We start from the raw sequence: 23,165 nt of genomic DNA on the forward strand, positions 1-23,165 counted from the left end.
CAGATTTTAGAAGGTGCATGCTTTTTGTTCAGACATCTGCTTTAAATTCTTGCTTCAGAAAGTCGCAGAATGTGCAGATTTGACTGTATAATAAAGAGAATTGAATGTATTAGTGGAAGATTGATATACTTACTCTATTTCAGACACAAAACAAAACTTTTTTTTTCAGTTATTTCTGACGTAAATGTTTTTTGTTTTGTTTTTCTTCAGTTGTATTTGCATATGTGTAGAACTTAAAACACTAAAAATAGTTGTTTCAAAGTCTGGATTCTGCAATTATATAATTACTGTTAAAAATGTTCTTTTGGGTCATTTTCAGATTATGGTTCATTCACTGGGACTATTTGTTATTTGTATTCTGTTATTAGGCTCCTAAGAGGTATAATTTTTGCTGTGTGACTAAACTACTGTAACATTCTGTAGGAGAAGAGCAAACAGCAAATGTCATGCAATTGGTAAAGATTTGTGCCAGAGAAGAATAATTGATTGAGTTAAATTCATTAAGCTTTCTGTCTTTGTGAACATTTTCATAAGCACTGATCGATTGCTCAGATGGTCACAAATAAAGGGACATTGAAAATCATAGCTAAATTTTTTTACTTATTTTCAGTTGAATTGACTCCAGTAGTTACTGAGCCACAATTCTGTACATCACTATTGCTCCACTTCCCTTTCTTCCATTATGACTCACCAGGCATTGATTCTCGGTAATATCAGTACTTCAAAACATATGATTTTCAACTATGTTTGTTAGATTACTACTGGTAAGTAGTAGTGTCATCATCTGCAGCTATACAAGAAGTATACATTTTCAAGACCGTGACATAATATCAGCAAAACCAAATCTGGCACAGAGACACTAAATACAAATGTTACCCCTTTTCCATCATCTGTTCTGTGATATAAAGGATGGATTGGTCTTACTTTTGTGAGTTTCTGTAAAAGCTAAAGTATTGCTGCACTGTTTTTTTTGTATTTTTATGGTTACCCTTTACTCAGATTACCTGGATATAGACATGCACTGTGGGTTTCATGATACAACAAAAGATAGATGGCACAAGAAGATGTATCTGACCACTTCTCGTATAATAGATGAATTGTTTCATTCCCGTATTACAATGACAGAACAGAATTTGTTTATTTTGTACTGGAAGTTGCAATTCTTTTTCCACATTTTGGTATAAGGACTTACACAACAAAGGCATGGAATCCATTTGTAGAAATACAAGAAATTTCATGTATCTGCTTATCCTTCCTGTGCCCTCAAACTCATTGTTGTGCCAGTACCCGCTCACTTGAATACTCAGGTGTTTTCAAGTGAAGCAAAGAAAGCATGCAAAGAAAGTAAATATGTATTTTCACTTGTGAGTAGGTAAGCTTATTTAGTGACTAGTGCTCCTTGGGATTAAAGATTTCATGAAACTGAGTAAATAAAAACAAATTTAAAATAGATAGAGAATTATGGATTGCTACACATTTTATGCACAACTCCTGAAAATGTTAAATGAGGATAAATTATTTGACAAAATCATCCAAAGGTAGGCAGAAGATTTGGTGGACTTTTTATATGCTGATTATCTGTTCTGAGTTAATGCTTATTAAAAGAGGATTAATCTACATTCATATTTGAGGAACAGCTTATCAGAAAAAAGAATGAGACTTGGCTGGCAACATTAAAGTTTTCATTTGCGGTAGGAAAATGTGGCCTACTAGAGATAGGCATACAGAAAGCTTTCTAAAGCTTTCTAAAGCTTTCTTGCCTTAGAATGTCAACTTACTATACATTCATATTTTTCCAATTCTAGCAGGCATGAAGATTAGGTTTAACCATGTCAGATAATATTAGTAAATGGTTTGGGTACTTCCTTATATATTTAATAGAAAGCATGTGAAAAGCTCCTTAACGTATGCTGTTCTTCATACAAATACATACAATATAATTTCCTTAAATATTTATCCATTTAAAATGCACTTTGGATTATATTTCTGCATTTTTACAGTCCTTGAAGTATAAGCTGGTGGGGATTCCTTCAAAATCTCTCTATGCAGAGGTTATTTTTTCATCTTCTTTTGAAAACCAATCTCATCCCTGCAGGTCTTCAGCCTTTCTAAGAACATATATCAGATGCAAAGAGTGCTGAAAGAGCTTTTTTGCTTCCTCGGTGATAAAAAGCAAGGGAGATGGGTGGGTCAGTGATAGGGACATCCTTCCCTTCCTCCTCTTACATTGCCCCTTGAAATTGCTCTGCTTCTTTCTGAAGTGGAGACAGGATGAATAAAGCCAACTGTGTGTTTTATTTTTACAGTGACATCTACAAGCCTGCATTGCATTAAGTATGCTCCTATTCAGGCATTTAGACTTGTTCTGTAATTGCAGAAATCAAACTGCAGGCAAAAATGCTGACAAAACAAAGATAAACATAGTGCTTGTGTTGGCAGCCTGACCATATCTTCTGTTGTTAGCTGTCTTTCCTTTCACAATATTGATGCTAAAAGAAAGGCACCTTCCTTATCCAGCCTCAGGTAGCCCATTTATGGATGGCATCAGGAATATGATTTTTTTTCTGTTACATCCTGATGACACGTCCACACTTCAAGAGGAATTTTGGCTAGCTTAGATGATATTCTGGAGACTTTTCCACCAAGAATAGTAACTAAAATACTTTCTTGTTTATTTTCTCATGAAATTTATAACCATTGGTATACAGGGTGGACGGTAAACGAAAGAACCTGCATTCCTTCCCAGTTCCATACACATCACATAAGCCAGGCACAGTCTTCGGCAGGAAAAACAATGTCACTGCAAGACAAGTTCTTTTTTTAATAAACTAAGCTGAATCTTTCTTCTAAAAACAGTGTTTGTATTGGGAGAGTGTAAGATTATTTAATGTAGGAGAAAACCAGGAAACAGTTACTACCACCAGGATACCACTACAGATAGAAGAAAAAAGAGTAAAGGCTGTGATACCTGTCTCTTCTCAACAAGCTCATATGCCATAGCCAATCTGCAGCAATTATGGCTCTAGCGAAGAGGTTTCAATGTCATGTCTTCTTGATATGTTTCTCACAGCATGCCTTGGAGTTTTTTCCATACCTCACTGCACGGAAAATAAAATGTGTCTGGCAAACATTGCTGCAATTTCCTACTAGCTTCCCCATTTTAGCTTTGCTTTACAAAGGTACACAAGGGATATAAATATTTTGAAGACCACAAGTATTGATTTTTGTTTTCCATATGACATGCATAGTTAAAATCTCACACACCTGTACGTGCTATACAAGTGGTGACAATATTACTTTAAAATTATTTCTGGTAGACAATAGTCTAAACAAGAGCATTAATCCCAAGAAGTTTTCAGAAAATATGTTTTACTGGAATTCCCTTAAATCTGTAAACTTTATTTATAAGGGTTGTTACCGAATGCACCTTTGTTTCTCATTTTCCTTATTTCTTGTTGCTTTGACAAATGCAGAAAGTTGGAGAAATGGAGTATTAAATTTGAAGGGGAGGAGGAGAAAGGAAACAGCATCTTAGGTACTTTTGAACAACACACTTTGAAGCATAGCCAGGCAGTACCCAGCTCTTTGCATATTCACACATGATATCCACAGCACTTCAGATGATTATTCACTTTTAAGCAATGAGTGATACAGTCATTTGACTGCCCATTAGAAACAACAATGAAACAACAATTTAGTGAATGAAAGTAGCATCAGCTCTAAAATTAATTAGCTGCGATGTTTTACCATGTCTTGTTTTTCAAAGCAGACTTTTCTTTAATACTTCCCATACTTGCATTTTGTTTTTATTAATTGGTTTGATTACATCCTTTCAAAATTCAGCTATTAACCATTTTGATGTGACATATGACTGCAGCGATTTTCTGATATTGATATTAGTCTGTTCTGCAGTGAAGGGTAATTAATCACCCTACCCAAGCACTCTTCCAGCAGGGCTTCCAGAGGGGCCAGTTTCGTCCCCTTTGCTGAATGTAGACTGTGAAATTATCCTAGGAGTTAACAAAGTGACAAGGATTCTACAAGGAGTCAGAAGTATTTTCCCAGGGGGTTTATGTCATTGCTAATTTTTTTAATGCTTACAGCATTTCTATTGGGTTTAGTAATTTTGTCTGATTAGAATGGTGTATAATAGAAAGCCTAATCTTGAATTAGTGTAGTTTGGAGTAATATTTGGAAAATCTTGCAAACGCTCTGGGAGCTATAATTTAATGATGGGAATATCTGTCTTACAGAGGCAAATAGTATTTCCAAACCAAGGCCTATTTTAAATTGAACTGGCCACAGACTCTTCCATTCCTCTCTGAAATTTGAACCCTCATCTTGTCAGGGGCCTGTAAAGATGCAGGTGTCTAGGACATTGATATAATTTAATAGTCTGCCTTATCTATGCCTGACAATAAATAATGGGATATTGCCACTGAGAACCAGAGTAGTTTGTTGGCCTTGATTCAAAATATTTGCCAGTGCTTCAAAAAGGAGCATCAAATGTTGTCAATTAGCATTTCACCAGTAATGTGGGTTTACCTATATTGCCCTGAAATGTAATCCTGTTGATAAGATAGATGAGGGATAGGCTGGGTTTTGTCAAACACCCATGAATGGAGCCATAAAAACAATTGTCTCCCTCTGAATGTATCCTTGGCATCCCCCATGGCAAGACTGGAAACACTTTTTCTTCCCAGTGATACTGGCGTGTATGCATTTATGTGTGGGTGCTGGTTTTTATACTGTACTTTTAATGGAAACGGTGCAGCTGTATGCTTTTTTTCGCCCCTTCAGCTCTAATAGAGCTGCTACCTCTTTGTATTTGTCCTAGGAAATGGCATATTTGTGTGGTGACATTATATTACTGCATTACAACATGATGTTATTAACTCGCTGGTGCAATGTCATTATATACTGAAGTAAAAGCATGCCAAGAAAACAATTTCATCACATGGCACAGTCTTGCAATGCAAAGTCAGATGAAGGGGCCTGTGGTAAATTCAGGCCTTTTATCCAGGCGGCTGGTTTGCCTTGCAAGCTGTGGGGCAAATTGATGTTAGTCAATAAGGTGCAGTGAAATCCTAAACAAATTGTAACCCTAACGTGTTTGATCCTTTTCTCATATTTTCTGTACTTGATCATGTGGTGATGCCAAGAGGCCTCCGATCTCAGACACTGAGCAGTTTGAATTGTTACTTTTAATTATTACTAATTGATTTTTCCCTGTCTTATATGTGTGTGTGCGTGTGTGTGTATGTTTGTTTGTTTTGTTTTTCCAACCAAAACACAGTCACTTTCCAAAGAGGAGATGGAGGACTAATGAGCAATGGAAGGTATGTTTCTTTGTGTAAAGGTCTTTCCGTCCTATTTCTGTTTAAAATTAGGGATCTGAAAAATGCTATAGGTGATGCACTTGGGTAATAACTGATCATTTGGAAGACTGACAGTGCTAGAAGGAGTTAAGTAGCTTACCACGAGGTTTAATGACCTATCTGTTGTGCACTTTGGAGGAATCAAGCCCAGATGTTTCATATCTCCCAGATGCCCTGGAAGAAATGAGTAGTAAATATCACAAGGAATGTGTTCATTTGTTACCGGGATGTTTATTGCATTAATTAGACATTAGCAAATGAAGTTGCTGTTGTTTAAGACTCCTTATTGGCCCCCCCTAAATTGCTGTGAGTGAACAATTACACTTAATCGATCACGAAATAATGATTCATGGATGATGAATAGGCTGTAGATTGATAGGACTGGATTCCACAACTTTAGCTACTCAATTGAAATTGATAAAAGCTGATAACGGGCCCATATATCCTCATCTATTTTCCCTTTGCCAATATGGAGATTGTAATTAGGCCCTGGTAATAACTTCCAATCTCCCGTTTAATCAATATTTTAGCAAAAAGAGATTAGGCCTAATGAGAGCGAGTAGATGTGGCAAGAAAGCGGCTGGGTCTTCTTATTGCCGTTTCCATAGAAACCGGTGTTTCTCTTAGGGATTGTGCCAGGCGGGGGTCTATAAGTACGATGATCGGAGATGTTGCTCCAACTTCATGAGTGCATTAATAACCTAGAAAAGCTGCAGAACTGTGGATGGTTTTTTGTTTTTGTTTGGGGGAAGAGGGTGTCTGCAGGAAATTATTTGTTTTCCCTGTTAAATATAAATACAAACAATCCACCTGCCTTGCTAAATTTCTGGCTGTTTATCCTGGGGTGAGAGAGACACGGTGCCTTATGGCCCGAGTGTACCTTCTCTTTCAACATCCTCGCTGTTTAATACTGCTCTCAAAGCTGGGAATTACAGGGATATAAAAGCCATGCAGTAGTGGCAGATAAAGATAGCGGTGGACTTTCCATTAATCCTCCTCAAACCTGTTTGCCTCTAAACCATCCAAGAGCGCTCAAAGAAAGTGTTACCAGCCTGTAGATGACAGGCGTGCATTTGGGATGCAAGGGAAGGAAGAAATAGTAGCCCAAAGTCCTGGAAATGGCTGATACGGAGCAATCAGTTTGAGTGATGGCTCCCTTGAGGTGGTAATTTATCATGCAGCCCTGGTGTAGGATCCCATGATGGTGCTGCCTAACCCCTGTTTCCCACAGACAACGGAGTTCATTTGGATTCTGGCAGAATCACGACGGATGCCTAGTCCCACTTCTACTGACAAAGTTGATTTGTATATATCCTTAATTAACTGCTCAAGGTCTTTAAATCATCAAAGGCTACACGATTTTAATTTGAAATAAATTAAAGTCTTCTAAACTGCTTTTTACCTACGGTGTTAGGAGAACAGTGATATGGTCTCTTCAATCATTAGTTGTCTCACAGATATTTTAATTTTGTAAAAAAAAAAAAAATATATATTTGTATGTATACCTTTTTTTCTTATTCTGCTTCAGTCGACCAGGTCTCTTGAATGCAAGTGACCCCAGTTATCCTTGGCTTGCAGACTCTTGGCCTGCCACAAGTCTGCCGGTAAACAACAGCACTAGTGGACCCAATGATCTTGGCAATTTCGGTCGTGGAGGTAGGCTTCATTTTATTAAGTCACGTATAGTATACAATAGGCTTCTGTTAGTTAACATATATGATAAACACTGTGTAATATTTTTATCGTTATAGTCCTTTCTATGTTTGACTCAAGATTTGATTTAAAATTTACTTTAAAATGTTCATTTTGCTTTGTCTCTTTCTACTTCTTTAAAATGTAGGTCTAGTTTGTAATTTACCCCACAGTGGTGAGACAGGGTCTGCTTATCATTTCAAGAGAAATGTATTTGTTGCTCAAACTCATTCCCTTTTGTGTGGAGATGAGCAATCTGCTGTGCAGGTCAATGTAGCCAGGGATAGAGGATGTCCATAAGAGCAGAGAAGAACTCGGGGCACGCAGACAGAAGAACATTGTTGCTGTCACCTTACCCATCAAAAACCTCTCAGTCTCAACCATAATCCATGAAGATGGCCTCAAAGGTCTTCAGAAACTTCCCTTCTTATTAGAGGAAAGAATACATAAACAGGAATTATTTAGATTTTTTAGGGTTTTATTTCCCTTTTGAATTGAGGGAGGCCCTTTGGGGAGATGAGGTAATGATTTATAATTATGGTGATGAATCTTTAGGGGGGTTATTTTCTTTCAAACATTTTACTCAAATGGGAATTTCAAGATGTATGATTGGGATTTTTAAAAGTCACAGTAATATTCACATCTCTCTCTTACTTTCTTGGTTTCTGTGATGTAACAGAGCTAGTTCTGCATAGTGGTGTTCAGAACAAGACTTCCTAACGTAAATGAGTATATAAATATTTTTAAGACATAAATAAGTAAACAAAAATCAAGACAACTTTATATATCAAAAATACATTAAAATGCAAAAAATCTATAAAACCATCAAACTGATAAATGTGAAAAGAATTCAGTTTTGAACTGTACTAGAATCTGCTTCTGAAAACCATCCCTCACATCGGTTATACGTTCCCATGCAAAACTTCTTGCCTGTGGTTTGACTACTGTGACTTCAAATTACAACAAAACACTCTAGATTTATTTTCCATAGAAAAATGTTGTAAAGCTCTTGTCTTACAAAAATATTATAAAGTAAGCAAAACTTTTGATTATTTAGAGGGCAACTGAATATCTACCAGCTTCTTTGTTGTGAATATCTTGAAAATAAAACCATTCAGTACTTTTCCATCTTTCCATAAGGTCACATAATACAGGAAAATTACCATTTTCTTTTAGCATTTAGCTCTATATGACTGAAACTGGAAGCATGTTTTCAAGCTTTTGGCTTCAATGTGGATGAGGCACAGGTCCAAATTTGTCCAAGAGATGCAACAGTTATATTTCCAATTTCAGCAGCTTAATTTCACCCATGATCTTTACAGTTGAGCTCACACTTTTATTCTGGCTGGTTTGGGACCACTTATCCCTATCTGTTTCAGCAGTTGAGTTTGGATGCTTCTGCATTAAAGATGGATTAGAAGTCAGATGTCTTTTAACATGAATTAACTGTATAGATAGAACTTGGGCCTCTTTTACTGGTTAAAAGGTCTGTGATGATATAAAGGTCGGTAAGAATTTTGAAAACAGTAAGGTGGCAATCAATCACTCTGGAAACTCAGAAGCTGAGGCAGGCAGTTCTAACATTGCATTTAAGAGTGAAATCCACATTATGTCCTAGAAAGGCATTTGAGAGGAAGGCTGTGAATGGGAAGCACAGGTCAGGTTTGGAGTCACATAAGGCCACAAAGTGGTACTGCATCTCCTGAGACAGCAAGAAAGAGCTTCCCTCAGGAAGTATTTCAGCACTATTTCATTTATCTCAAGAGTTACAAAACGAGTTGGATTTTGGAGAGTTTTTGGGAAAGCGTCCAGTGCGAAATGTGTCTTCATCTTTGGTCTGAAATGTACAGTGTGGTTTTTTTGCTATGACAACTTGATGGGAAAATCACACTTGATTTTTACTAGGTGATTATGGCACTTTGTAAAATGGCATTTTAATAGCTCGTTGAGTGCTTAGTGTATACATCTCATTGAGGTCAAAAAAGTAATCTGCGGTTGTACTGAAAATTCCCAGAATGTCTGGAGAACCTCAGCTTATTAGCAAGAACGACTGAAAATTCTTGGCTGGTGGGAAGCTGTGCAACTTTCCTTTCAAGTGGCTGCAAATATATAGTTCTCCATTTTAAAATGCCTGTATAGAGATGATACCTCTTCAGTTGCCAGAAACATGCTCTAAAAGATAGATGTATGTCTGAGTACTTGAGAGATGAGCATTTTGCTAGGTTTTACTTCTGTGAGTCTGCAAATCCAACACAGACACATTGAGCTGGACTTACTTCATTTTATACATCAACAACAGAATTCATTTACTAAACTTCAATCCATTATACTTTGATGAAACCAATTGTGGAAAGGAAAAATCTTCATACTGTGGATGAAATGCAAGAAAGATAGGACTGCTCTTGTCTTTCACATCTCATGCTGTATTTACACATAGATGCTTTTATGATTGTGTACTGCCCCTAGAAAACACACTGGATATGTGCAGATAGATAGTAATAACCTGATTTTGAAATATGACCTGTAGTTTGCATTGATTGTAATTTTTTGCACTTCAATTTATCTGCAGACATAAGTTAATACAATTAAGGCATTTTAAATACTTGATTGAGCCCATTTCCCTTTTGTTTTCTGCAAAAGAAGATCATACTGATAGACCCAAATTCAATCTCTGTTTCTGCAGTCTCTCTACTGAGCACTTGTTATTGCCATATTTATTGTTAATATTATGTTGTTGCCCTTAGACTGCAGATGTTATTAAGGTCCATATTAAAGTGTTCACTGTTGTACACATGCAGTAGAAAGTAGTCCAAATGTTCATCCCAAAAAAACCCCAAACAAACAAACAAAAAAACAGTGGGAAGAGGCCATGGTATCATATGTCATTACTGGAAAAGTCTTGAGACAGTGAGAGAACAACTGTATTCCCTGAGGTTGCACAAAACCCATGTCTGAGTCTGGAACTGAGCCTAAACCCTTGTCTAGGTGCAAGAATCATCTTTCCTCTTTGGGGCTTAAGGTCTATGAAAATTTCTGTGATATCTAGAATGGAATCTGAACATCCTCACTGGAGGAGTATGCATTCTCTCAAGTACTATCTAACAGTTGGAATCCATATCTGCCATACGGCTATATAAAGCAAATGGCATAGAAATGATGCATTTTTTAAACAAATAAATTCCAGAATGGATTCAACTTTTCAGAGCCTAAATAAATTGTAAAAATAGTACCATTTGATATATTGACCTCTGAGAGAGCAGGAAGAGGGTTATTTGTTGAGCTGTGGTTCTCCTTGGGATATCATGCCAGTCATCATTAGATTCTTCACACTTCAGTAATCTCAGCTTCTAAATCCAGTATTCCACCAGCAAAGGTCACTACGATGTTTAGTAAGGAGAGAGATTGCCTATCTAACTGATTAAAGGTACAAATTGCAGTGTGTGGTAGGATTAAAAAGATCTAGAAAAGTCAACAGGTATTTAGTTAAATATGGTGTACTGTTTTTCAGGTAAATGTACTGGAGTATTTGAACAAGTTGTTCTCCATTATCAACGCTGCTTTGCCATTTTAAGAGACTGATCACTTAAATCCCTTCAGAATAACAGATTTTCTTTCACATATTGGGAATAACTTGGTTTTGCCAGCTTTTTCTTTTGTTGAAAAGGAGAAACATGCTAGCTAATGTCAAAAAGAAAATTAGATAAGTTGATGCATAAAACTTCAAGGAAGTCAAGGTGATGCCCTTAAAAAATTGCTTTGAGAGCTTTGGCATCTGTTTAAGAGTTTTGCTACATATTTTCTGGGAAAGTTTCCTCTGTGATTTGTAGATTCACTCCTTTCATCATTTCCCTGAAGCCCAGACAGTTTCATTGGTTCTGACATAGAGTGAACAATTGAAAACATTCTTCAGTAGAGAAATATTCCAAACTTCACTTTCACAGTTGAAGGTATGGGAAAAAAAAAGATGGTTTTAGGCAGTGAGACGTGAAGGACAAGTGGTAGGCCTGTCACAGATGCTGATAGCTTGGTGACGGTTGTACATCATCTTCCCTTCATTGGCTCATGGACCTGTCTCAGCTGAAATGCAAACGTGCAAAATGACACATTTATTTTTCATCTTAAACCTTGATACTTTCAGGCTTCCTGTGCATCAATGATTTGTTTCATTCCCCTATGTTCACCACAGATGTGCTGCCACCAGTGCCAGGGCAAGGAGATAAAACCGCTACTATGCTGTCTGATGGAGCCATTTACAGCAGCATTGACTTCACTACAAAAACTAGTTACAACAGTTCCAGCCAAATAACGCAAGCCACGCCATATGCCACCACCCAGATACTGCATTCCAACAGCATCCATGAGTTGGCTGTCGACTTACCTGATCCTCAGTGGAAAAGCTCAATTCAGCAAAAAAATGACCTCATGGGATTCGGTTACTCTCTCCCAGACCAAGGCAAAGGCAATAATGGTAATTACAGCTCTTATTTTCCAGAGCCCTTGGCTTTATACTGTATCATCTATGCATGAATTAGAAAAATCTTTTTGGTATGTGAGACACTGTTCATATTTACCGTAACTAATGCTTACATACCTTGCATGCGTGCTGAATCGCACACAATCACAAAATATAGTTCCGTGCTTTTAATCCTCTTCGTCCTGTGCTAATCACCAAGCCATCTGCCTTCCATTAGGCTAGGATAGGTATACATTAAAAAAAAAAAAAAATTAAAACTTGCTGCCCTACCACATCTGCCGTTGATTTGCTAACTGCATGTGTTGCATGTGCTTGTGCTGTCAACTAATCACACGATGCCACTGTGACCTTTGCCCTTTAACCCTTAGCCTTGCTTTACATCCCTGACTACCGCGTGGCTGAGGGATTGGCTAATAGATTGCCACACAACCAGTCACAGGATTTCAGCACCACCAGCTCCCACAACAGCTCCGAAAGGAGTGGCAGCCTCTCAGGTTGGTTCCACCGCCGTGGGTGGGTGAGGGACGGAGGGGTGTTGGTGAGCAGCTCGCCGGGAGGTGGAAAACCTCCCAGGTGCACTTTGCGGATAGGTATGAGGGTGCCTGCCCACTGGAACGTCAGCGAACAGCGGCACGTTGGCCCCTACTGAAAAAAAATGCCTTTTGCAAAACCTGTTTGGAGATAATTGGAGAATCCTCCCAACCAGCTCTTGTCGGCGCAATTGCAAACCTTGCCTTGTCACATCCTTTCCCTGACAGCACAGTTCATGGAGCAAACGTATTTCCACATCAATCCTCAGTTTATAGGTCTCCCCACGCTGAACTTCATGAGGACATTAATATTTTTGTTGAGTTGTTAACAGATTCCCCACTTCCACGAGCTGTTTCGAAATGCTGTTTTCAGTAAAGCACCTCAGAAATAAATACAGGGCCTTGCAAGATGACTAGGGTTTCAAAAATTGTGCCAAGTCTGCATACAAACAGAATGTAAATTTTATGTGTGTGCTGCATGTTATATTGGAAACATGATGCATTTTCATTGGATGAAAATGATTGTAGTACATGTGGTTGTGTATTATATTTAAACACACCTTTTTCTTGATTTCTTTAATTTTGCTTACTTGTTGCTTATGTTATGTGTGACAATGTAATTTTGTTTTTCAAGACAAAAATTGAAAAGCCAGCAATTAAAATGAAAGTCTGCTATTTACTTAACTGAAATATGAGAGAGCTGAAAGGACTTAAATTTCAAATTCATGCTATATCTCTAGCCTTTTGAATTTCCACTATAAGTTGGAGCAGTCGTAACAGTAACAGATCAACCCTAGAAACGGCTTCTTTATGTCAATTTAAATGACTATTCAAATGGAATGTTGAGATTAGAAGCCTATAATCATTGGCCCATAACTCAAATAGCCAAATGTGTTTGCAAGTCTTGTGTTCTCATGGGGGGTATTAGCTGATTTGAGTGAGATTGAAAAATAAGCTTATGGCATTGACAGAGAGGGATCTGGGAGCTAAGTTCATACGATACTTCAAGAAAGGTTCTTGTTCCTTGTATGTGAGATGTATTGGCAAGTAGCTTAGGAAATCGGCTTGCTCCTCTGGCTGCATGAAAATGCAGAAATTGATATGCTGAGGTACATGTGTGCCAGTTATCAGAGGGCAGTATCACACTTCAGATGTGTTGACAGCTACAGCTGCCTAAGAATTTTCTCAGAAAATACAAAGTTTCATTGGAAAATTCCAGTTGATCAAAAGTTAGACTTTGAACAAATATTTCAAGTGAAACATATTTTGTGTAGTGTTTCTCAGTTTGAAGTAAATTTTCTGGTGACAGATGGAAACTTCAGGTTAGCCAGTCTTTCTATGGCCACGGCACTCCTGTTGTGATCAAAGCAGCTCACACCTGGGTGCCCCAATGCTCAGATGAGTGTCAGACTATTGGACTGCAGAGTCAGTATTTTGCTCTCCCTTGCCCACTAATTATGTCTTTAATACAGGCTAATCATGTCTGTAATACATGAGAAACTGGGGGAGACCTTCAAATAGTCCGATAATTAGTCCATCACTGGAGTCAGAGACAAGCTTTGATTATGTAGTCCCCATGAGGGTGAGCAGGGACTTGTTCTTTCACTTCCTTGGTTAGTACTTTAAGTACTACTTGTTATTCTGACAAAGTTTCTGTCTCTCTCAAATGAATATCATGAGAAATCCTGTCCCGCTGTGGAATGGAAAATAGCTAAAAACTCAACTGCTTTGTGAGGCAGAGAAATTTAGTGGCTGTACTTTGCACAGCTCCCAGCTTATGTCAGGGCTATGATCATCAGCCCGACTGGCAAATTCTTTTTTCAGGACCTGATTCATCTAGAGATTTAAACAATATAATTGAATTTCAGTGTAAGGAGACATTGAAGCGTCAAGCATCATTGCTATGGGGAAACAAGGCTTCGGTGCAACAGTTTTCAAACACACATCAGGCATTATGTATTAGGTGTCTGTTCCACTAGTCTGACAGTGGAGTAACTCTGCCCATGGGGACAGAAGAGAAATCTCCTGCCCAGCTGTACGGTGTAGGCTGCTTTCAACCTTGGAGTTCCTTTCTTTTATTTCTTCATCTGAACAGTTCTTCAGCTCTCTGCTTCACTCTTTCTGATAGCTCTGTTATCTTTGACTTTTGTCTCCAAAACACCCCAAATCCAAGTGACTCCATACTAGCACCCCACACATCCAACCTCCATTTTATCAGTTTCCTAAGATTACCAAGATGCTACACTTTCAAAATCTTCCTCTCCACCTCAACTAATCTCTAAGCTGAAGTTCTTCTCTGCATTTATCTTCTCTGAGTATTCCTAGTTTAAATCCCCCTGCAACACACACACATGCACACACACCCTCTTATGCATGTGCTTTCCTCCCAAAGCAGCCCCTCCTGCCTTAGCTCTTGTGGGCTCCTACTCCTGCTGACTTTTCAAAAATTCCCCCATGTCCCACAAATTAAAAATAACGTGCTTCTTTTGTACTGTTCTGAGACCCTATTTCTAACTCCGCTTTCTGCCATACCTGTGCTTTGAAAGCTTCATTTTCCCTCCAGAAGGTTCATGTATTTGTTCCTCCATTGCCACCATCACTGGGGTTTCTTTTCTGTTAATCAAAATGTTCTTCCCCTTTTCAAGAAAGCTTCCCTTTTTGCTGGGCTACAAAAGGAGGGCAGAGCCTGTCTTGCATCCTAATAGGTGGAATATCAGCTCAGTTTGCACATAGTGAATGACAGGATCTTGGCTGGACTTACTTAAATACTCCAAGATAAGCAAGGAAGAGCTCTGGTCTGGAATTGAGTAGTGGAAAGCAAAGTCTTGTTTGCAACGTGCTGCCAGCCAGGCTGATTAGAAACCTTGCCGGACTTGTTGCCTGTCTCTAGCAGCCACAACAGGAGGTGAAATGAGAAGTTTTGGCTACTTCTGAATCACAGAATCACCTTGTTTCTTCCCTCTGTATTCATTCCTATTTTGGTCCAGCTGACATTTGGAGATAACAGAAGAAAGCCGCTGTCTCTCAGACGAAAAATCCCATGACACGTGCTTGTCTCTATTGCTAGAATTGCACCTACTTCTGGATCTCTATGCCTAAAGCTAGAGCCATGGCAAAGAGGGTGGTGCCTGCCAGTGCACACCGTGCCACCCTGCCTTACAAGTCAGTTGTGATTTTTTTTTATTAGTTACTCATGGGTAATTTTTTATTAATTACTCATTAATTACATGGGGGTTTTTTTGGCTGATCCTTATAAATCAGCAAGAGATGTCAGTGGGTAAGATGGATTAGACTGTGCTTTCTGCAACAGGCAAGGGATGAGTGACTGCCATCTGGGTGTACCCCACTGAAAAAGCATATGACAAACCATTCTTCCACCCAACAATCCAGAGACCTTGAAAGCCACAACAAAATGGCAATAAATAGATGGGTCTCCAAACAGTCAAGGGATTTGAAATCTTGTGCCATTCTTCCTGTTAATGAATTCCTGACAAGAAAAAGGAGTCAGAGCAAAATAAAAGAAGTGAAACAAGTGGGAAGAGAGCTTTTTCTGTAAGATCACTTTCCCACAAATGGAAGTGTCTCAACTGGAGAAGTGGGTACAAGGATGATAAGAAAAGAGAAGAGGGCTTAAGCAAAATGCGTTGCTCACCTAATTTCTACTAGCTTCCTCCATTAGAGTTGTACATCAGAAATAGAACCTCTTCTCCATAGTGGCACAAGATATTTGAATCCTGTGAAACAAACAGTCCTAAAACATTGTGGATAACTTCCTGATGTTTTAAAAAAATGGAGCTTAGTAAATTCCTATCAGCAAAACCCTGTTTCTTTTTGTTTTGACAACTTACTTACACTTGTCATCCTGGCTGAAAGATATTGAGTCTAATGACAATTTTTTTAGATTGTGTCCTTAACCTCTGTATTTTCCACAGAAAGAGATTATGCAAAACAGTGTTATAAGCACATTGGATTCTGACATTTGAAATAATTTACTATGGTCTATTATATTTTTATCTAACAGTGAATTCAAGGAGTCATAAAGCAGACATGAGTAAATCAGCAAATATATTTCTGATAAAACAAAACATGTCTTTCCTTGGTTGTGTACTACTGTGGTGCAAACGTATAGAGTTTTAAAAAGAAGTGATTTTCAGCAATTATTCAGAATATTTTTCCATTACATTCTATTATTATTTATAACCTTATAACAGCATTAGCACATTGATGCTTATTCTGCTGAGATATAAATACATCTTCTTTTTTGGGGCATGCCATCTGGAATCAGAATTCTTTCAAAGAAATGTAAATAGCTGGCTTTTTTCCCCACATTATATCACTAAGATTTTATTTTTCTTTTTGGATTTGCAGGTGGCAAAGGAGGGAAAAAGAAGAAGAACAAAAATACTGCCAAGCCCCAGAAAAATAACGGTTCAAACTGGGCCAGTGTTCCCCTCCCACCCCCTCCCGTGCAGCCGCTTCCAGGCACAGAGCTGGAACACTATGGAGTGGATCAGCAAGAAGCAGGGTAATTTTTCTCTTTTTCTTTTGAAGAAAAATCTGTGGATTGCAGAGATGAGGCCTTTTTTTAAAAAATTTTGCTAAGTGACGATATTATTCTGTTTTGTTTTAAAAAAAAGGGAGAGAACACATTATCCTATAAACTTATTCAAGGCTATGGAGGAGGAATGGTTGAATAGCTTCTCTTGATAGTGACTGAGGATGGTAATAAAAGTGACCTTGCTTCATCATCATGTAGGGTTTCTCTGCTTACTTATGCTGAGAAGTATCTTGCTTCATAGGTAGCTTAATGGAATTCTCTTAGGACTGCTTGCAAATGATGGGACTCAGAGTGAGTAAGGATGCCATAATCTGGCTCCTTGTATTTTTTCACTGCTTTGATGTTTAAAAATATTAGAGCCAACAGAACAAAAAACCTCACACTAAATTGGATTAATTTTAGAAGATCAACCAGTGGATAATAATCTTTTCATCGGCTTTTAAAAGAAATTTCACCGTTGAGGAAGGCATGCTATTTATAGGCCTTTTTTTTTGTTATTTAAACAACTCTTGAGTTTCTGGAAACTTACGCTTATTTTTTGATAGCTTAAACATGTTCTCAAGGACACAAAATCACACAAAAATCACTAAATGAGAGGAAAGAGGCATTTCCTGCACAAAGAACAATTGTGGAATGCTTTTTAAAAAGTGAAATTTTATGTAATAGCAGGTTATCTAACTCTGGAGGAAAATTAGAATATATAGAAAAATAGTTTACTGTGGTCAGCTCTGTTGGAGCCTTTGAGAATCATTGTTCTGTCAGGGACAAATTTCTGCCTGTTTAAATACATGGATTAATCAATATTTCCTAAGGATGAAACATACGTTTTAAAAATCATTGTAATAGCTTTACTGAATAAAAATATTTCAAGTATTATGTCTTTTGTAAGCATGAATTGATCATCACTACTCTTATAATGAAAATTAGAAGAATTAAATATGAATATTTGCATTTATACCGAGTCCTTCAACTCTTAAAATGAATAATAACTAACTGTGTACGTCAGTGGAGTTCCTTTTAAAATGAAGGTCCACTCAGGCTGTATTAGAGTTAGAATTTCAAAGCAAATGCAAGGGAAAATGAATAACCTTACTGATTGTAAGTGTTGTTTAAAAGTCAAGGCAAAAAGTGCATGTAATCATTATGTTCTGTATTCTGTTATAAAAAGCTAAAATAAATTTAAAATGGTTTCACCATATAATATTTGTCTTCATCAGTTTATATCCTTAAAACACATGTACAGCCATTTCACTAAAATAATTATGCTATAGAAGGCAAACAACTTGGGTTTTCTTTCAGGACAATGAAATAGCATAAAAGGTAAATGGAAATACCTTCTAGAGAAATCCCTTGTGACACAGGACTTGACTCCTCAGTTGCATAAAGTATCTGTTATTGAGCTGGAAGGAACGATGTAGGTCACCAAGACAACAGTGGTTATTTAAGGATAAGGTAATCACCAGCCTTCCAGGTTCTGAACAATTCAGACTTAGTTTTTCCTCTGATTACCTTTTGAATTACTCTTCTCTGGTTTTTGTAATATCTCATTGCTAGTAGTTATAACAAGACCTTCTAAAGTGCATTTTACCAAACAAAAAAAAAATTTGAAGATTAGACTTAGAGTATCAGTCTTGAGTTACAGCAATTTGCAACCAACTTTGCTGAACCCAGTGAATCTGCAATGCCCATACTTCTGAGGATGTATCCAATACTAATGGTCATTCTGTATTCAGGGGTTAATCTTGTTTCTGTGATTTTCAACATGCTAAAATGGAATGAATCATAGACTGCATTCCTTATGTGGCCTTTAATATTGACATATTGGGTAAAAAAAAAAAAAGCAAGCAATTTTTTTAAACTCTTTTGGTTTTTTTTGATTTGCTTTGATGTATACTATGTATGACAAGTTCAATGTGTTTTAATTTTAGAATTAATTACATGTAGATGTAATTATATGGTGAATTACAATTGAAAAATGAACTTCCAGTCAGAAAAACTGAAGACTTTAATAAAGTTCTCACAATGTGATATGAAAGGTGAATGTTTAGAGCACTAAAATAAGGAAGCTGGCATCTAAACAGAGACTTATTTTTCTGTGCATGTCTTCCTATAACTCTTGAATTCAAACGTGAGTTTCATTGGCATGAGTATCCCAAATAAACTAAACAATTTTGACACCTTATTTTGCTTATTAGAAATTAACACTAGTGGCCTACTGGCTTATAAATTGTAAAAGAAAATCCACAATAACTGAGGTTTGCATTCACCTCCATTTTCCATGAACTGCAACAAATGTAAGGAAAGGTGAACGTGTTAATCCAAGAAGCCATTTTATATAATGTGGTAACTTTTGGGATGTCTTAAATTCCTATTTAACCTGTGCAGAAAGTCTGTTTATACTGTTGTTTCCCTAGCAAGCTCTTTCCTGTGCAACTTTCCCCTTTTTGTGGTCTTCTACAAACTCGTGCTTGTTCCTCGTTGTCTTCCTTAATTTTCTGTTGTATATACCGCAGAGTCTTTGAAGCTTCTCTTTTCCTGTAGTAGCTCCCAATCAAGCATGTTCCCTTTCCCATCCTTTTCAGAGAAGATGCTTTTGCTTGGTTTTATCTAATAAAAATGACAGTAAGGAAATGCTTATTACTTATTCATTATCATCTACTTACATTTTTTCACCAATAATATGCATGATCTTGAGCCAACCCCAGTAAAGGCAGTCTTCATATCGTTTTCATTGGTTATTTTTATTTCTTACTATTGATTCCACCTTAAAATAGAATATTAGCTGCTGGATGTCAATATATTTGGTAGTCATTTTCTGTTTTTAGAAAAAGTAAAGAAGGTAATAGCTTTTACATCAAAAAAATCCTCTCCGGCAAGGCCTAGATAGGGAAACTTTCTTTGTTGCAATGATGTGTGTAATGAAACAGAATTGTTATAGAATGTGCCCCTTATCTATCACATTTATTTTTTATTTTGAAAAAAAAAATCTATCAATGTAGTGAACCAAGCTTTTTAACAGCAAAAGATTACTATAGAATAAAAGTGCTGAGAATAGAATAAAAATTATTAGAAACATAGAGAGTCATGTTTGTTAACCAGAACTTATTTAGGGACTTAATTATCAGCAAAATTACTGTCAGAGGTCCTTAGTGAAGTTAAGGTGCTTAGACTTTAATAAGAAGTACTTGAAAAAGGTTGCATGCATTTTCACCAAGTTGTATTTACTCAGAAAACCAAAAAGAACATGGATGAGATCAATATTCACTATCCTGCTTCCAGAAGTTTCAATAACACTATCATTTATATGAGGTGTAGTTACTACATAGTCTGTTAGGCTTGCTAGCTTTTTCTTGCAGATTTTTTTTTTTTTTATTGTGTAAAATGCAGGTTAGAACTAGAGGCTTTTCAGACATCTTACATTATGAAGACAAAGGTTCTTGTACCTGAAATCTTGAATCTCAATGTCCTGACCTTCAGGCTTAGGCTCCTTTCCATTTCAAACAAAATCTCGGTAAAGGTAGGGTACTTGTGCAGAATCTTTTTACTAAGAAATCTTTTTACTATGAAGCTGAACATTTGGGGAATTGAAGCAAGTAGGCTCAAAAGGTGAGCACATCCAAAGCTCATTTATGCATTACTGAAAAGTCGCTAAGGAGTATCTTTCTGCCCTGCCCCTTTTAAAGAAGAAGCCATTATACCAAAGCATGAGGTTGAGAGAGTAAAAGTAAGTGACAGAGCTGTTGCACTGTACATTTTTAGCAGCATGAGTTAGGATGGTCCCTTCACTCTTGGGTGGCAATATCATGAGTGAATATTGCAAGGAAAGACAAATTAGAGCTAGTTATATCTTAATTGTCTCCTAAGGATTTGAATATGTATCATATAACATTTTCTTAAATCTCTGTGTTATGAAAATGGTAATGATCATTCACTCAAAAGCTCCTAAATGCCAAGTGTTAAGATGCAGCATTTATTTGCACCTCTGTACACGAATGTATGTTTGTGTATCTATATATGGTTATATCTAGATGTAGATTTAAAGTGATACCGGCCTTAATTACCAGATATGTCTTCCACAGACGTTTGGATGATTAAGTCAGGTTGTTTTAGCTATCCTGAATCTGTACTTCTAAATACAGACTACAGACTTTTGAATAAGGAAGTAGTAGTTTAGTTAATTTTAGAAATTTTGGGGTTTTGCTTAAAGTAAATGTTCTGTTCATAATACAGGTTTTGAAACTTTTCTGTCTCAGTGTTCCTAGCCTCTTTGTAACCCAACTTCACACTTGAAAAAATTGGCAGTGATTCATTTTTCTCTGGGAAATTGGTAATTCCTTCCTTCCAAATCAGGAGCCTTAAAGGAGTATTTTTAAACTGGTTTGAGAAATTAATTGTATAACGCAATGCATTTCCTGCCTGCATTGCAGACACGAGGGGTGTACCTTGTCAGCAGTCGTTGAAGGTGGAAAGAAGATAAAGTTACTTAGATGATGCTTGGAGAATGGCCTTTAGAGTGTGAGATGGACAGTGAAGGAGCTGTGAGAGCTTTTGGTTGTCTGGTTGCCTTTTGAAAAGAGCTGTCTAACCTGAAGTATTTTGGAATGCGCTGGGAGTGAAGAAGAAATGTGTGCAGATGCTCAAAAGATTGCAGACTGACTGGATGTTTTGAAGATGGGAAGAGTACACAGCATTGAGATTTGAGTGATGAGATCGTCAGCAGAGCTGTACACAACTGAAGTTATGTTCAGATTAGGGAATTGCTCTGGGGAGATAATGCACAGGGAATGACCACAGTCACTAGGGCCTGTGTGTCTTGGGTAATGCTGGTGTCTTAAGGGGCAGGGTCCTGGGATGATACTGTAATACAACACTGAACTGAAAGGTCTGTGATAAGGACAGAGACAGAAAAGGATTGAATTGCTGGAAAAGCTTGCATAAGAAGTGGTAGTAGAACATAAAGCTTCTGTTTCTAGCCCTGATCAGATGTAGCATCTCCTCTTACACCTTTGGTATAAGACTGAAAATTGAACCACAAAAACGTATCAGAACATCTCTTATATGTGAAGAGAGAAGAATTTGGTATTGAAGAATATTTATAGTTAATCTTTTAATTTACTTCGGGCAGGTGTGTTGAAAGTGTTCAGAAATTTAGCACTGTCTAGGTAAGTCCCAGTAAAGATTGGTTAGGAGGTGGGGTGCTGGCAGAGCTGTCAATGTGTGTGCTAATGTATCTTATCAGCTGGTGCTGTGACATAGCATATGCTTAGGGTCAGTGTTGCTGTGACACGAATGTATTATACATCATGGTAGATACCTATATGCAGTGTTGTAAGACCAGAATTTATGTGGAAAGTGTGGCTTTTTATTTAAGCCACAAAATAAAAATGAACAGTAAATTTATAGACAAACAAAGGGGAGGATGGGAGTAAGGAAGTGCATAAGTGCCACTATGTAAAGCTCGCTCTGCCTTTTAAGAATGCTGCTATTTTCATGTCTAGGTCAATCTTCATGTGTTTTCCTAGGTTAATGATCCAGGAAGTGAGTTCATTTTTGTTGTTGTTTGTGGCGTAACATTATCTAATCACCGTTAACAAATGAGATAATGGATCAGTAATTTTTTTGTTGCACATCGTGTTCAAGTTGCTTAGCAGTTGTGAGAAAAATTTAACTAAGGAAAATTTAAGCAATTATGACCCTATTTTCAAAAAATGTTAAAGCTCATACTGCGTGCGAGGGTTCAAACTGTAGCAGAAATCCTGTATACTCCCTACTGCACGTCAGAGAGATGAGGTTTGATATATACTAAGTTTACTTGGTTTTTATTTTAGATATGACAGTGATGGTTGGTGTCCACCTTTGCCAGTTCAGACCTACCTACATCAGGGCATGGAGGATGAGCTTGAAGAAGACGATGATCGTGTTCCCACACCTCCTGTCCGAGGAGTAGCTTCATCACCTGCAATCTCCTTTGGGCAACAGTCAACTGCAACCCTCACGCCCTCTCCACGAGAGGAGATGCAGCCAATGCTTCAAGCCCACCTTGATGAATTAACTAGGGCTTACCAGTTTGATATAGCAAAGCAGACATGGTAAATGTTTGAAGGGGGGACCTGCGGTCTGGGAAATGAAAGCACAATAATAATTTATTCTTTGATGACATAAATATCGACTGTGTTCAACAACATTTCAGTAATGTTTCTAAGTAGTAAAATGGAAGAAGAAATAGCAAAACAGTATCTACAGTGGGAAGGCCTTAAACATTAGTAGGTGCTTTTTAAATCATAATGCTTGGTAATATGTTAAATTTAAATAATATTCCTCTGGAGTTTTGCATATATTCAACTAAGTAGTTAACACCCACCTACTGACAACTTCTATACAGTTCAGGCTAGCAAAAGATACAAATTTTTTAGGATTTTCAAAAATATTAAGGTTCTAAATTCCTGATTAAAAATAATGCTAGTCACCTGAAATAGCAATGTAGCAGTTTATGCCCTGTGTCACATGAGAATGAAGCATTTGAATCTCTGACT

At 37.3% G+C, this 23,165-nt stretch overlaps 1 protein-coding gene across 1 annotated transcript in view; it reads left to right on the forward strand.

The window, feature by feature from the left end:
• LOC104070267 (roundabout homolog 2-like) overlaps window positions 1-23,165 on the forward strand; it is a gene marked incomplete at its 3' end in the record, with an annotated part of 109,761 nt that overhangs the window by 83,591 nt on the left and 3,005 nt on the right. Inside the window, exons 16-21 of the mRNA XM_009584040.1 lie at window positions 5,297-5,339; window positions 6,907-7,034; window positions 11,257-11,538; window positions 11,913-12,038; window positions 16,443-16,599; window positions 22,461-22,721. Coding sequence (XP_009582335.1) covers window positions 5,297-5,339; window positions 6,907-7,034; window positions 11,257-11,538; window positions 11,913-12,038; window positions 16,443-16,599; window positions 22,461-22,721 — 997 coding nt within the window. The remainder of the gene's footprint in view (window positions 1-5,296; window positions 5,340-6,906; window positions 7,035-11,256; window positions 11,539-11,912; window positions 12,039-16,442; window positions 16,600-22,460; window positions 22,722-23,165) is intronic.

This window comes from Fulmarus glacialis, unplaced genomic scaffold, assembly GCF_000690835.1.
Source record: "Fulmarus glacialis isolate BGI_N327 unplaced genomic scaffold, ASM69083v1 scaffold4618, whole genome shotgun sequence".
In the NCBI taxonomy this organism is placed as follows: Eukaryota; Metazoa; Chordata; class Aves; order Procellariiformes; family Procellariidae; genus Fulmarus; species Fulmarus glacialis.